The 15,978-nt window shown below is 54.9% G+C and overlaps 1 protein-coding gene across 8 annotated transcripts in view; it reads right to left on the minus strand.

Moving 5' to 3' along the window:
• The window catches only part of ATP2B2 (ATPase plasma membrane Ca2+ transporting 2), a 142,647-nt gene that overhangs the window by 59,216 nt on the left and 67,453 nt on the right, over window positions 1–15,978 (minus strand). For 4 of the 8 annotated variants that reach the window (XM_070359196.1, XM_070359198.1, XM_070359199.1 and 1 more), the window contains exon 6: window positions 6,419–6,544. In XM_070359196.1, coding sequence (XP_070215297.1) covers window positions 6,419–6,544 — 126 coding nt within the window. Of the gene's footprint in view, window positions 1–3,602; window positions 3,663–4,780; window positions 4,814–6,418; window positions 6,545–15,978 lie in introns of all 8 variants that reach the window. The other 4 variants (XM_070359201.1, XM_070359194.1, XM_070359197.1 and 1 more) reach the window with 2 other exon arrangements.

Consider the following 15,978-nt stretch of genomic DNA (forward strand, 5'->3'; position numbering starts at 1 on the left):
ACGTGCGCCCATTAACCAAGCTAGCAATTTCCTCTTTTATTTCCATAGCGATCATGTGGCCAGAAAAATAATCAACAATGCATATGTTTGAGGGAGGGAGCCGTGTCCTGGGGGCACTTGGGCGCAGCTGGCCCGGTTTCTTAGAAGCAAGGGCTCATTTGGGGGCTCTCCTTAGCCAAATCGGTGCTTGCCTGGCCCTGGAACGGTGGTGGGGTGCTGCTCTGGCCCCCCATGGGACCTGGAAGATGGGCTGATTCAGAGGAGTTGGGATGGAGGACAGGACCCAGGATGGGGGACCGGGGTGGAGACCCAGAGGCCTCTCTGCATCAGATGCCAGATGCATTTCTACCAAATGGATCGGTCCTCTCTGTGCACTGCGAGGGTCATGGGTGCAGAAAGCCTCGACGTGGAGGGTCCATGGAGATCCCATAAACAAGCTTTGAGGAGACAGACTGCTAACTAGGAGAACTGGGAGGCGTCACTTCTCTTACCTGTGCCTACATTTGTCCCCCTGTGAAATGCAAAAATTTCAACCAAGGTGATGCTTATGAAAAGCACTGCAAAGTACCCTGTAAGTGTCCAGTGTTAAGAGCAACGTGTCACTTAAAATCATGATTAAAAGTGATGTATTCAATAGTGATATATCAATAAATGGGTTTCCCAGGTGGCGTTAGTGGTAAAGGACCCGCCTGCCAATGCAGGAGACACAAGAGATGCTCATTCTATCCCTGGGTCAGGAAGATCCCTTGGAGGAGGGCATGGCAAACCACTCCAGTGTTTTTGCCTGGAGAATCCCATGGACAGAGGAGCCTGATGGGCTGTAGTCCATGGGGTTGCAAAGAGTCAGACATGACTGAAACGACTTAGCACGCACGCACGCATGTCAATAAATATAAAATAAATAATAAAATTAAAATGGCAATTATAATGCCTCCAAAATGAATGGGACACCCCTTAGTGCTCAGTTGGGAGGGGCTTGGGGGGAGTGGAGCGAGGAGGGGGCATCCTGCCAGCTGAGTGTGTCTTCCACATCCAGGGCATCCTGACTGGGCTCAGATCAAAGAGTGGAAAGGAATGGTCCATTCTCTCACTCACAAAGCTCAGCTTAGCCCCCTCAGCCTTCAGTGCCCTCTACCTGGAGCCTGGAGGATGCGTCAGAAGGCAGGTTCTCATTCGCTAGGTCTGGGTGGGGCCTGAGAGTCTGCATTTCTAACGAGCTCCTGGGAGATGCCCAGGAGCATGCGGGCCTCCGGTCACAATTCGAGTAACAACAGCTTAGAGCACCGGCTCCAAAGTATTTTGGGGGGGGGGTCTACCAATCCCACGACATTCAGCCAGGAAGGGTTCTGCAGCCACGTCAGTCTGGGAAGCCCTGTGTGACTCTAACTCTATCCCACAGCACAATAGAGGCTGTCTTTCTGCAACAAGAAGGAAACCAATTCTACCCAGTGGTTCTTAAAACAGTTTTGACCACAGGATCCTTTCCTTGCAGGGGAGACTTCTTAATGTGCTTGTGAAGTTTATTTATTTATTTTTTAAAGCTTTTCTTTTTTTGAGGATGTGGACCATTTTAAAAGTCCTTATTGAATCTGGAACAGTACTGCTTATGTTTTGGTTTTCTGGGCGCGAGGCACATGGGAATCTTAGCTCTCTGACCAGGAATTGGACTTGCACCCCCTGCATTGGAAGCTGAAGTCTTAACCCCGGGACCGCCAGGGAAAGTCCCTACATCATGTGAAATTTACACCAGGAAGAGCGGCACACACTTTAGAGCCAGGTAGGCCTGGCTTCACGTCGCAGCTTTGCCACTGCCTAGCTCTGTGAACTTGGACTAGTGTCTTGATCTCCATGAGACTCAGTTTCCTCATTTTAAAGTGGGGACAAAACACTGACCCATAGGGTTATCATGAGGATTAAATGAGACGCTTGCAAGTGCCTGGTGCACAGAAAGTGGGTAAGAAATGATGTTTCCCCATCTTTTCCTACAGTTTTTCTTGGGAATATATGGACGTTTTTGGCTTGAACTGGAAGTGAGGCTCCTGCCTTTTTGAGACCCACCAGTCTGGATGTGGTCCCAGCAGATTCATCACCCAGGAGGGGTGGGGGGAAGCAGGACGTCACTTCCTGTTTCCTCCTTCCCCTCTCCCTCCCCCACATGGATTTGCCTATATTATTTCTCCCTGTTAGGGCTTCTCTGGTGGCTCAGTCTTCAATGCAGGAGACCCGGGTTTTATCCCTGGGTTGAAAAGATCCCCTGGAGAGGGGAATGGCAACCCACTCCAGTACTCTTGCTGGGAAAATCTCACCGTCAGAGGAGCCTGGCAGGCTACAGTCCATGGGGCGGCAAGAGTCGGAGAAGACTTAGCAGCTAAAGCACCAGCACCGCCCCTCCCTCACATGTGACACCTCCCACGCCCCAGGCTGTCCTCTTTTCTCTTCCTGTGCCTGAAACAGACCCACACCCGAATTAGCCCTTCCTGGCCAGGTGCTGCTCACAGAGGGGTGTTGCCCAGCCCCTGACATCTGCTAGCTGCTTCCAGCTTGGGTCACTTTGAATCCGAGTGGCTCGGCCAGAGGCCTGGGACAGGGGAGGCAGAACCACAGCTCCATGTTTTCTGGGAGTGGTGAGGAGTAAATGACATGATGGATGCTCAGTTCCTGGGATGAGCGACACTGGGGAAAGAAAGAGCTTTCCCTTCCCTTCAATTCTCGGGGGCAATGGTTTCATGACCGAGCCCTAAAAGCTCTAAGGAGCAGACCAGGTAACTTTATGTCACCTGACTTGGGGACGGGGATGACCAGAGAAGATGGGAGGGTATAGAGGTGTGAAATCTTCCAAAGGCGCGGAGGCCAGTGAAAGGAGTTCCTTCCTGCCTGTATGTAAGGAGGGTGAGATGCAGACCCAAGCTACAGGGGCAGCCCTTACCCCCATCGCCCATCCCCGAGAGGGCCGGTAAGAATGCAGAGACTCAGGACAGATGCTCCAGCGCAGGCAACAGCAAGAAATACCAGTCCACACCCGAGGGACAGAACTGGGCCCAAGCCCAAGCAAACCCCCTGCCCGTTCACTCCACGAAAGAAGAGAAGAACGTGTCCTAGTGGCTCAGCCATGCTACAGGGCGGGGCCCAGGAGCTGAACACAGGCCTGGGTCCCCCTGCCTCGAGGGAATGGTTAGAGTCGAGGATGGGAGCCTGCACTGGGGACCCAGAGGCCAGCCTCAGCCCGGGTCCTGACCCCAGGCCTTCTTCCCCCAAGCCGGGACCAGGAATGTGCTTAGGAGAGGGCCACGCAGGGAGGGACGCTGCTTCCAGGGAGGGAGAGGGGACCAGATCTGAAGCGAAGGTCACGTCCCTCTTCCGGGCTCACCGGGGATCAAGGCCCCATCGGTGACCACTGCTGGTGGGAGCCGAGCTGGTTGCCCGGGGGTGGCTTCTCTCTTAAGCACCTGCCCTGTGTGTGAGAGGACGACCGTCCCCGAGCTGCCCATGCACATCCAAGTCTGGGCCATCCCGAACAGGGAGAGCAAAGCCCAGAGCTGAGGGTGGGGAGGCGCCCATCGCCCAAGACCGAGAGCTCCCCGGGGGCGGGGTGGGAGACGTACCATTGACTAGGCTGGTATTTGCACTATCTGCAGCATTTGAACCTGCCGCACCATCGGCCGCTGTGGGGGTGGGAGGGATGAAAAATGCAGTGGTCAAAATGGAGGAGAGCAGCAGTGCAGACAGCAGCAACAGTAGACGCGAACCAACGTGCGGGGAGTGACGTGACTGTGGTCAGAAACACACATCTCCGCCGGAAATCAAGAAACTCAAATGTGGGGGTGGGTGGTGGGTGGGTGAAACGTTCCCATGGAGATGACACACAAGTCGGTGGGGAGAAACTCAGACATGGAGGGTCTTTGAAATAAAATATGGAGGATGATCAACGTGGGTAGGTGGGATGGTCGGTGTGAGGTCTGGACCCAGGCGTCCCGTTGGCCCAACCAACAGGGCAGGTCTCTCTGTCAGTGAGGGTTCTATGAAGGTGCGGGAGGGCGCTGGCTGACCATCACGGCCAGAGGGACCCATGGCCAGGAGTCGATTCGGCACGGGTGCAGTAATAGCACTGACCGTTCCGATTGGGCATTTGTTGTGATGGTTGCTGTGTCCTGGAAGGACATCTTTCACTGCAGTGACCTCGGATGCGTGCATCTGACTCAGGCCACTGCCCGTGGCCAACTCCTCCTTTCCTGACTGATGCTCAAAAGGCTGCCTTGGTCTTGCCTATAGGAGATGTCCCACCACTTAAAATATGACATCAGGCATGTTGCATCTTGTGCACGAGACAGAAAGGGTACTAGTGAGATTTCCTTAATTTAGAAATCAAAAATGATATGAGATGCTCAAATTCGCTCTGGCTGTTTGCTCTTGGGGTGAGGGGAGACGGGTTCTGTGGGAAGGAGAGGGAATAGATGCTGGGTGAGTTGGCCGTGCTGTGGGGCGAGGGGCTCTGTGGGGTCACGTGGGGCTGAGCGCACATGGCGTGCGGCTATCTGGGATTTGGAGGCAGTGGGGGCACCATCTGCCCTGGAAGCACTGGAAGGGCAGCGTGGGATGCTGGCCTGTCCTGTGGGGCTGGCAGCACATGGGGCCACAGAGGAGTTTTGGGGTTGGGGGCAGAGCCCCCAGCCATCGGGTACCCTTCTAGCTGTGTGCTGGGGGTCTGGGGCCAGGGCTCAGGGGTCAATGGCTGCTGCTACTTCTAAAAGCCCCTTCTACCCTGGGCGGTGTCTTACTGTACCTGGTAGCTGAAGGCCATCCCCCTTCTTCACACCTGTGTGATGATTTTTGAGACATGTTAATGAAGGAGAAGCATGTACAGCCACATACACGCCCGCCCACACATGCACACACACACACACACTCTGACATGCCCAGAGTCATCCTGAAATGGAGGGCTGTAAGCAGTGTCCCTGGTGGGGGTGATGGGATGGAAGTGCTAAGGGGGTCCAGCCCTGGGAACCCCCCGGGTCTGCTCTCAGGGGCCTGAGAGGCTGGGCTGCCCCTCATCTTCCTCTGCCATGTCCCCTCCATATCCCACCTCTTCCTTCTGCACTGCTGTCCGCATCTCGTCGATGGGGCAACATTCAGCGAGGGACTCTGACCCATGATGGGCAGAAGAGGCCTGTTTTCTTATCGGCATTTTAAAAAACACCAGTCTGGCCTGTGGGAGCTTCTGGGCATTTCTGCCCCTCACCCGGGCCCCAGCAAGGCCAAGGAAGTGGGCACAACTGCTACATCCTGCCCAACTGCCTGTACCGGGGGCCGCTGGTGGCCACAGCTGCTACCTCACTGTGTGGACGCTGTCCTGACGCGCTCTGTGCCTCATGGCCAAGACTTGTCCTCAGTTTCAACCTCAGCTCGCACAGATCACAGCTTACTGCCATTGTTCCTGCTGCTGCGGCAGCCATAATCTTAGGAGGACCCCAGTAGGAAACAGGTTTTGGCCCTGGGAACAAGTAACCTTTGATTGTGTCCCAGGCCAAGACTGGCTGACCTCTGAGAGCTGGAGGTTAGTCCCGTTGTCCCTAAAACCAAAAGCGGGGTCTTCTACTATCTCATCTCCTTCCCCTGGGTTCCAGAAGGTCTGGATGTTGGGGACCCTCCTCTGGGGCTTGGGGAAGGAGACAAAGGACTGAAGACTTTGTGAGAGGGGGAGGGTCCCCAAGACCGAGTGTGAATGTCGGGTAAGTAGCTGGCTGTTTTGGACCAGAGGCTGGATGTTAGATTTGGGCCTGGTCTGATGGGATTGGGGCTCACGTCTCCCAACCAGCCCTCCTATGCTCTGAGAGGCACTTCTAGCCCAAGATGCCAACCTGCTGCACCAAGGGGAGCCCACGGAGTGAGGACATTTGCTTCTGGGAGAGGAGGAGACAGAACTCAGCTGAGATGGCAGCTCCAGGGGCATCAGAGAGGGGCTCACAACAGATGATTTGGAGGCACCTTCCCCAGAAGCTCCCCTATCATTTCTGGATAGAGTCTCCACTGAGTGTGCAGCTCTGCCCAGTGGAATTGAGAGTAGTGAAGGAATGTGCCCAGGTGGGGTTTCCTACTCTATATCAGGGCTGATGATGGGACCAGGTCACACTTGAGGCTGGAGACTGAAGAAAAGGCTCCGCACCCTTGGCCTGGCTCGGAGGGGAAGGGGAGCCCCCCCATGACATGACTCGACAAGACAGAGACTGGGACAAGACCCTGGAGATGGAACAGACAGAGCCTCCTGGCCCAAGCAGGGCCTCGAGGATGCAGGAGGCGACTCTTGGCACAGGGTGTGGACATAAAAGGCACTCAATAACTCACTTGTTGAGTGAAAGAATCAACAACAAAAAAATGTGGCCTTAAGAGCTCCTCTCCTGGTCCATGAGGGGGCTGGGCTTACCTTTCTTGTCTTTCTTCTCTTCCTCTTCACCACCGGCCCCCAGCAGGGTAAAGATAATGCCAGTCTGAGAGTTCACACCCACGGCAGTCACCACCATCCGTCCAGAGCCCTCCATCACGTGGGTACCTGGGGATGGGGATGAAAGCCAAGTTACCATTGCACAGCCCAGACCCCCTCCCCCAAGGAGTGGGAGGAATCTGGTCCCAGTCTGCTCCTGGCAATCTGCCTGTCGAGGTCCTGGGGCACCACCTGCAGTGAAGCTTTAATGTGTATCATCGTAGTGGGTCCTTTAAAGATGACTATACCTTGGGACAGTGCTATGATGAGCCAGGTTCTCAAACACTGCTGTACTCAGCTCTTAGGCCCCTGGAAAGCTCAGGCTTATCCTCTCCTACCCATTCCTGGTGAGTTCCTTCCTCTCTCTTCTCTCTCCCCATTCCTCCTCTCCCTGCCTTACAGGTCAAGCAGGGACCACCCTTGTCTTTTCCTTTATTGATATATCTAGAACCATACCTCATTCTACTTAATTCTGCAACTGGCAAGAAAAATGCCAATTAAGCCCTGGGCAGGACTGCCTAAAATGAAGTCCACTTCCTCCCCAAAGATCTGAGGAAAGAATTCAGCGCTCCGAGAACTTGGATGAGGAAACAATGAAATCTTTATTTTCACAGACATCAAACTGAAATTTAGCATTTTTCCTCCATTAAGAACAAAGGCAATAAACTCCAGGAGTGTCAGTGGTGCCCACAACACCATTACACATGTTACAAAAATCACAGTTTTTAAAAATATCTCTTTATTTTTGAAATAAAGAAAAATATCTCTTACTTTTTGAAAGTGAAAGTGGAAGTTGCTCAGTCATGTCCAACTCTTTGTGACCCCATGGACTATACAGTCCATGGAATTCTCCAGGCCAAAATACTGGAGTGGGTAGCCTTTCCCTTCTCCAGTGGATCTTCCCAACCCAGGGATCGAACTGGGGTCTCCTGCATTGCAAGTGGATTCATTACCAGCTGAGCTATCAGAGGTGCCACCAAGATAAGATACTTTTTAGGCTTATGCTTATTTTATAACTAAGGCTGTTATTATATTGATTGCTGGATCTCATTATTCAGTATACTAATAAAGAAACACATATGTTACTATAGCACACATTTATTCTTTTAAAATTACTTTAGCTATTTCAATATAATTGACTTCCTTTGTGATCCAAGGTATTTCATGTATTTCAAAGCTTTATTCTGAATAGGGGTGGCCGACCCCTGGCTTCATCTCAGAGGAACCAGAGATCAAATTGCCAACATCCGCTGGATCATGGAAAAAGCAAGAGAGTTCCAGAAAGACATCTATTTCTGCTTTATTGACTATGCCAAAGCCTTTGACTATGTGGATCACAATAAACTGTGGAAAATTCTGAAAGAGATGGGAATACCAGACCACCTGATCTGCCTCTTGAGAAATTTGTATGCAGGTCAGGAAGCAACAGTTAGAACTGGACATGGAACAACAGACTGGTTCCAAATAGGAAAAGGAGTACGTCAAGGCTGTATATTGTCACCCTGTTTATTTAACTTATATGCAGAGTACATCATGACAAACGCTGGACTGGAAGAAACACAAGCTGGAGTCAAGATAGCCGGGAGAAATATCAATAACCTCAGATATGCAGATGACACCACCCTTGTGGCAGAAAGTGAAGAGGAACTAAAAAGCCTCTTGATGAAAGTGAAAGTGGAGAGTGAAAAAGTTGGCTTAAAGCTCAACATTCAGAAAAAGAAGATCATGGCATCTGGTCCCATCACTTCATGGAAAATAGATGAGGAAACAGTGGAAGCAGTGTCAGACTTTATTTTTCTGGGCTCCAAAATCACTGCAGATGGAAAGACGCTTACTCCTTGGAAGGAAAGTTATGACCAACCTAGATAGCATATTCAAAAGCAGAGACATTACTTTGCCAACAAAGGTCCGTCTAGTCAAGGCTGTGGTTTTTCCTGTGGTCATGTATGGATGTGAGAGTTGGACTGTGAAGAAGGCTGAGCGCCGAAGAATTGATGCTTCTGAACTGTGGTGTTGGAGAAGACTCTTGAGAGTCCCTTGGACTGCAAGGAGATCCAACCAGTCCATTCTGAAGGAGATCAGCCCTGGGATTTCTTTGGAAGGAATGATGCTAAAGCTGAAACTCCAGTACTTTGGCCACCTCATGCAAAGAGTTGACTCATTGGAAAAGACCCTGATGCTGGGAGGGATTGGGGGCAGGAGGAGAAGGGGACGACAGAGGATGAGATGGCTGGATGGCATCACTGACTCAATGGACATAAGTCTGAGTGAACTCCAGGAGTTTGTGATGGACAGGGAGGCCTGGCGTGCTGCGATTCATGGGGTCGCAAAGAGTCGGACACGACTGAGCGACTGAACTGAACTGATGATGACCCCGGACCTTCCCAGGAGTCCATGGTACAAGAAAAGTTACAAACTCCCTTCCGAGAATTTTAGATTTTTCAAACTGGGTTCCAAAGGGTCCTGGAATTCTTCCAGGGGCCTGAGGGGAGCTGTGGGGAAGGAGGGAGGGAGGCCTTTGAGCAGAGTAGCTCCACTTTTACTCATCTTCGGGGTCTTTGTTGTCAACTTCTTCTTGACAAGTGGGCACTCTGCTTAGTAAAGAACCTAGGGAAGTGAAGTTTGGCCTGTCAAGTGCTTGTCTTTTTGTGATTTTTCCTTTTTACTGCTCTGGCTAGAAAATCCTCTATACGAGCATGTAGCTCCTCCTCCAGCAGAGAGGTAAGAATCCAGTCCTGCATGGTATAGGGTCTCCAGCCGTCCTCAGGCCGCACAGGAAGAATTATATCTGGTCTATCAGACAGGCGGCCATGACCACCAAGCCCAGACACCAAACACCCCTGAATACTTGTTTCTCAAACTCCTTCTGCTGTTTTCAGATTTTCCTTGTTTCCACTTACGATCAATGGTCGTTTCCTCCTGTTTTCAGGGTCACTTGTCACTAAAGGCCTTCTCCTTGTTCTCCCAATTTGCTTCAGACTTGAAGTCTAGGTGGACAGACTCATTAGAATTGCATGTAAAATAAGAGTCAACAGGTTCTAAGTCGGGGCAGAAAGCACTTTCCTTAAAGCAAGGAATCTATTTTCACGTTTCAAGAGGTTTTGTCCACTCCTTTCCTTTTTCTCCTAGGACCTGAGCCATGTTTTGAGATGGTGTCTGTGCATGTATATGTTTGCACACATGTCTGGTTGTGTGTGTGTGTGCGCGTGTTTGTGGGGCTCCAGCCATTTGGTCTCTAGGATGTCAGGATCTTAAAGTGCTTTACAGACAGACAGATATCCTCCAGTAAGTTCCTTTGAGGTGGTAAAAGTTGGTTTGTCCATCCATGAAGGGCAAACGAAGTCATGAAGACTCCCAGAGGCAGCCTGGAGCTTAGCAAGCCGTACCAGAATCTGGGCTCTCAGGTGATGCCCTCTGCGACTGGCTCCATGCCCATCCCCAGGCTCCGTGCCCATCCCCAGGCTCCGTGCCCATCCCCAGGCTCTGCGCCCATCCCCAGGCTCCACGCCCATCGCCAGGCAGGGAACAGTGGGGACCACAGAAAGCTCTCGAACACTGACTCCAGCTGGAAGGCCCAGGCCTGGTGTCTTCGCATCACAGGCAGACCCCGGAGCGCACTCTCCTCACGAGGGGCACAAGCACCACCTGGGCCCCATTATGGGGCTTTGGGAACTACAGTGACTTGCTGACAAAAAGCTTTCTCAAGCGCGGGCTCAGCTTGTGTGGGGGCTGGCAGGATGGACTATTACGTATCAGCTATATTAGATGAGGAACTAAGGCGCAGAGAGGTCACCTGTGGGTGGTGTGAGGTCACTGCAGATCTTTAAAGGTGAGGGGTGAGCACGCTTCAGTGCACTCACAGGGCGTAGACGGCAGGGACGGAATCAGCACGACCTTCTGCAGGACACCTACTCCACGCCAGGCCCCGTGCCCTCACCCGGATCCTAACCCCAACCTTAACCCTGACCCTTCATGTGCAATCATCTCGTCAGCTCTCACGCTGGCCCTCAGCTGGCAGAGGAGAAACCCGGGGCTCTGGGAGGAGTGGCCCGTCCAGGGTCCCTGGCTGGTGAGGGACAGAGCCCCCTGCCGGGTTGGTCAGATGCTGCACTTCCTCAGAAACAAGGCCACATACTGGTCCCAAACACGTTCGTGAAAAAGTTGGCTCGGCCTGGGTGTCGACAGAGAAGCCGCTCCCCACCTCCCCGGCCCTGGGCGGGATGGAAAAAGACACAGGGGGCCAATTTCCACCCAAGATAATCAGACCCCAAATCACCTTCTGATCTAATCACTCCCAGCTCAGCAGGGAGCTGGCAGCTCTGCACCAGGAGGCAGGGAGGAGGGGGGGAAGGAAGAGGAAGCCAGAGAGGCGGCCTCTGGACACGGGGACACGGGGACACAGGGAGGTCGGGGAGAAGGGCTGGCCACCTCCCACCCAGCACCGAGGAGCCCCGGGGGTCCTCCAGGCCTCCGCATTGGAGGGGCCAGAGGAGTCGGGGGCCTCACCTCCCCCTCTGGTCCCCCCTCCCTCCACACCCCAGCAGCACGCCCAGCCTCAGCTCTGACTACCGTCCCCCAGCTCAGACACCCTCCACAGCTCCCCAAAGTCCAGACGCCTTCATTAGCAACCCTTGGGTCAGCTCTCACCCTTCTCTGAGCCCTGGACCACCGACTCCAGCCACGCGCCCCCTCCCTGGGAGCAGCACTGGGAGCGGCCCTTCCGTCCCGCCGCCGACCCCAGCCCCACGCCCATCTCTGCTCACACAGTTATCACCGCCTGAATGCCCTTCTTCCACTTCTTGTCCAAAACCTCCTCTTCAAGGCTCAGGACAAATGCCCCTCCTGTCAGGTGACTTCCTTGACCCCCACAGAAGGATGTCACCTCTCTGGTCTCCTCTGCCGGCAGTCTCCCCAGGGGCTGCCTCCTGGCCCCTGAGCCCCTGGGGGCAGGATCGAGCGCATTTCCTCTGCCTCCCACAGCTCTGTTGCCACTGCTGCCTCATTTTCTGTATTTTTCTTGGTGGGCACATGTTACATTCACAACGGAGGACCCACAGCCCCTCCATAAGCCACTTCATGGTTTTACAAAGGGTCAACTTCATCCAGCCCAGCCCTCCTCCCCACAGCTCCCTGGACTGCCCACCCGCCTCCCCTGCGAGGACCTCAGAGCCTGGCTGCCCCTTCCTGCCAGAGGAAGAACCAAGTGGACTGGGCCACCCAGCTCCAGGATCCCCTGCAGGGGACGAGGTTTAAGCCCAAGGGCCGAAGCTCCAACACTAGAACCAGAGGCATATAAGCCACAGGTCTGTGGGTGTGGACAGAGACCCTTTTAGGGAGGGGCATCCTGACTAGGCTGTGCACCAAGCTCCCATGTCCACGGTCCTCTGGACACCATCCTGTGGCCCCCACCTCCTCTAAGTCCCCAAGGAGCCCCCCAGAATACACTGCTTAGGAGATGGTCGATGGAGAGGCCCTGGGCTGAGGAGGGAGGGCCCTGGGAATCAGTCTGGGTCTGCTTCTGGTTTGCTGAGCGACCTGAGGCCAGCCCTCTCCTTGGTGGACCTCAGTTTTGTCCTCTGTTAGAGGCCTGGCTTCAGTCATCGCCTCTCAGCAGTGAAGTCTGGGAACCCAGGTCTCCTGGAGATGAGGGTCCCTCCCGGCTGGAGGAGGGCAGCCTCTATTAAAGGCAGCATCTCGGGGACTCTGGAGGGGCGGGCGGAGGCTGAGCGGACAGACTGACCACGAGTCGCTCCCTGTCCGGGCTGCGCTTGTTCACTCGACGGATGGGTGTGGTGGGGTCCCGCTCTGTGCCAAGGGGCTCCCGGTGGTCCCTGTCCTCCACCGGCTCACAGTGTAGTTGGGGGAGCAGACAGGCACACAGATGAGCAACAACACAAGACAACAGAGACCCAAGGGCCTCTAGACCAGCGGGAGCAGGGAAGGCTGGGGCCCCGCTCAGGCAAAGGCAGGAGACGGCCACGGATCAGCTGGGCTGAAGCTCAGGGCTCATGAAGGGAGCGGCGGCCTGAGCAGAGGAGGGCTGCAGGGTTGGGTGTCTGTTTGGGGTTCACTGGGGAGCCACTGGAGGTGTGCTGAGGGAGGGAAGAAGAGAACCACTATGCACAGAGGGTCTCTCTGTGCCCCACACTCTGTGGCCTGCTCTTCCCTCTCGGTGGCCATGGACCCTGGTGAGGTCACCATCGTCACCCGCATTTCAAAGCACATTGCTTGGGCAGCTGGGAGGCTCAGGCTCCTATTCTCTCCCCCTTGCTGGGGGTGGTGGGGGGTGGTGGGGCTTGTGCACAAAATCCGAGGCAGGGCTCTTTGGGGACACGGCCCCGAGGAGTGAGAGGGAAGCAGGTGAGTCAGGGGGAGCCGTGTCAGCACCCGTCTGTCCGTCCATCGGTGAGTCAGAAAGGACCTTGGACCCCGAGAACTCTGCAGGCTCCAGCCAACAGGATGGCCTATCCAGGTCCCCCACCTGAACCTTCATCTCGTCCCCCTGGAGGTGATTTCTGAGCTGGCAGCAGAGTGTGGGCCAGAACCTACCCGACTGCAGGCTCAAAGCCCACCTCTGCCTCAGACTTGCCCCAGACCTGGTCCAGATGGCATCTCAGGGCACAGGCTCTGGAGATGACAAGTGGGGTGCACTGAGGCCCTGCGGGCAGGCCTAGTGAAGCCTAGCTTTATGAAATGAAGCTTCTGAGCACAGAGAGGTCAAATGGCTGAGAGGCTGCACAGCACAAGAGGCACAGAGCTCCTCACCCTCCAGGCTTTGACTTCCGAAGCCTCTCTCCGGACAGGGAGAGTGGAGAGGCCGGGCCGTCTCAGAGGCCTTTTCCTGAGAGTAGAGACGTGAAGAAGGACGGAGGCCCTGTCCGGGAGTTATCACCTGCCTCCAGCAGAGCACCAGGCCAAGCCCATGCGGTTCCTGGCCCAGATGTGGTGCTGTCGTCGTTACTGTTACCGACGCGGTTAACAACAGCAATAACTCAGGCCCACGAGCACTCCAAGTCGGCAGAGCATTGCAGCACCCACGAGCCTGTCCCCCTCACAACAACCCAGTGAGGCAGGCCTTGGTGTGAGTGCCAGCCCCGGCCCCTCCGCCCACCTGTGGCCTCCCTGGCTCAGAGAGGTTGAGCGATGGCCCAGGGTCACAGCTGTGAGAGGTGAGCCGGGACTTGAACCCGTGCTCTATCCACTACACCCCGCTGCCTCTCGTGGAGAAGAGGCAGGGTAGTGTAATGGAGAGAGCGCGGGCCGCGTGGCAGACGGGGCCTCCCTGCGGTCACGGTGTCGTCCTAGGCTCCCCGGCGGCGGCAGTGGCGGCAGGTCCGGCTCCCCGTGCCTGGCCTTGCGCTCGGCGGGCAGGGTGGGCAGCGGGCCCCAGAGGGTTGTTGAGGTCCTGGGTTACCTCGTGCCATTCGGGCTCTGGTTCCAGGGGTAAGGGAGGAGGGAGAGGGGGGTCCTGCAGGGGGCTGAGCCGAGGGTCTGCTGGGGGTGGGCGCCGCGGCTTTTGAGGACAGCGTGCTGGTCCTGCCTAGTCTTCGGTTTCCTGTGGCATTCACTCTGTGTGTGTGTGTGTGTGTGTGTGTGTGTGCGCGCGCGCGCGCATGTGTGTGTGTGTCGGTGTGTTCATCAGTCCTTTCTGACTCTTTGTGACTCCATGGACTGTAGCCCACCAGGCTCTTCAGTCCATGGGATTTTCCTGGGAAGGATACTGGAGCGGGTTCCCATTTCCTTCTAAAGGGGATCTTCCCGACCCAGAGACTGAACCTGCACCTCTTACATCTCTTACACTGGCAGGTGGGTTCTTTACCTCTAGCGCCACGTGGAAAGCCAGGCTGCAAAGAAGCAAGTCTGGGCATTTATTTCTAATAGGAGGGATCACTGCTTTCATGGGGGTTCATGACCCAGAAGGGCTAAAAACCACTGGCTTTCCAGGAAAGGCTGCAGATCTGCTCAGTGTTAAGGGAGTCTGAAGAAGCAGGATGTCTAAAGGCTGCAGGGCATCTGCGCCGGGCCCCAGCCTGGGGGATGCTGTGGGTACTGGCAGTACACGTGAACGAGGATGGTATGTCTGGTGTGCTTCCTGAGTTGACAACTGTGCTGTTGTTACTCATGAAAATACCTTTTCTCTGGAGACACACCTGAAGGAGGAAGGGGTCCTGACAAGGAGAGCGTATGGCTCCTGAGAGCGAGGGCAGCGGAAGGCCATAGCAGTTTTATCAGAGGGAGGGCATGCAGGCGTTCATTATGCTACTCCTGCAACTTTTCTGAAAGTTTGAAATTATTTTAAAATACAAAACTAGAAAAAAAAAATAGGCTGAGTTCATGGGCCCCTGCACTCCAGGGCCCATTTGCATGCTGTCTGACCCACACAGACTTTTAAAGAATTGAAATTTCCCCCCAACATCTTAACCAATTGTACGTGAAGTGTGTGAAACTCTGGGTCCCCTTGCAGAGTGGACATCACAGCCACACTGGTGGCATGTGGGCGGGCAGCAGGGGGAGAAGGTGACATTGGGTTTGTTGCCCACCACCAGCCCTGCCCGGCCCCATGGATAGAGGATCGCCCTGAGATTCCTGCTCGTCTCCTCTGCCCAGGTAGAAGACACTGCAGACACAGGCCTGCGTCCTCCTGTCTGTGCTCGGGGCTTTAGGATTTCCTTTGTGCCCTGAGTGCTAGAGATACAGCTGAATCTTCCTGAAGGCTGGTCTGCCCCCATTTGTCAGATGGGGAGACTGAGGCCCCAAGGGGCCGAGGTCATAGCGGGAGCTGATGCAGAGCAGGAGCTGGGGGGTTCTGCCTCTGTGTCTGATCCACATCACACAGCGTCTCACAAGCACACCATTCACAAAGGATAGTCCCACTGGTTTAGGCATGTGGTCCCCAAAACAGCCCTGTGCCTAGGCAGATGTGGGGGGGCCCGGTGACTACACAGACGTGGACCTGGAGGCTCAGAGACAAAGCAACCTGGCCAGGGTCACAGGCTGGGCCACTTTGTTTGCCTTCCTCAAGGCTGAGCCGGGAGGAGGAAATGGCAACCCACTCCAGTATTCTTGCCCGGAGAGTCCCGTGGACAGAGGAGCCTGGTGGGCTGCTGTCCACGGGGTTGCACGGAGTCAGACATGACTGAAGTGACGTAGCATGCATGCATGCATTGGAGAAGGAAATGGTAACCCACTCCAGTGTTCTTGCCTGGAGAATCCCAGAGACAGAGGAGCCTGGTGGGCTGCCGTCTATGGCGTTGCACAGAGTCGGACACGACTGAAGCGACTTAGCAGCAGCAGCAGCAGCAGGCTGAGCCAATGTGCTCGATGCGATGTGTGTGTGTGTGGGGTGGGGGTGGTTCCTCAACTACCATGAGGACCCTGCAGGTGCCCCCAGGCTGGTCTCTCTGTATTTTCCGAGGGTCATCTGACCAGAAGGCCCAGCGAAGCCTCTAGCACAGGGGAAGGGTGTGAGAAGTCTAGTCGTATTCCCCCCCCAAAGAAGAGTG

This window comes from Bos mutus, chromosome 22 (genome assembly GCF_027580195.1).
Source record: "Bos mutus isolate GX-2022 chromosome 22, NWIPB_WYAK_1.1, whole genome shotgun sequence".
In the NCBI taxonomy this organism is placed as follows: domain Eukaryota; kingdom Metazoa; phylum Chordata; class Mammalia; order Artiodactyla; family Bovidae; genus Bos; species Bos mutus.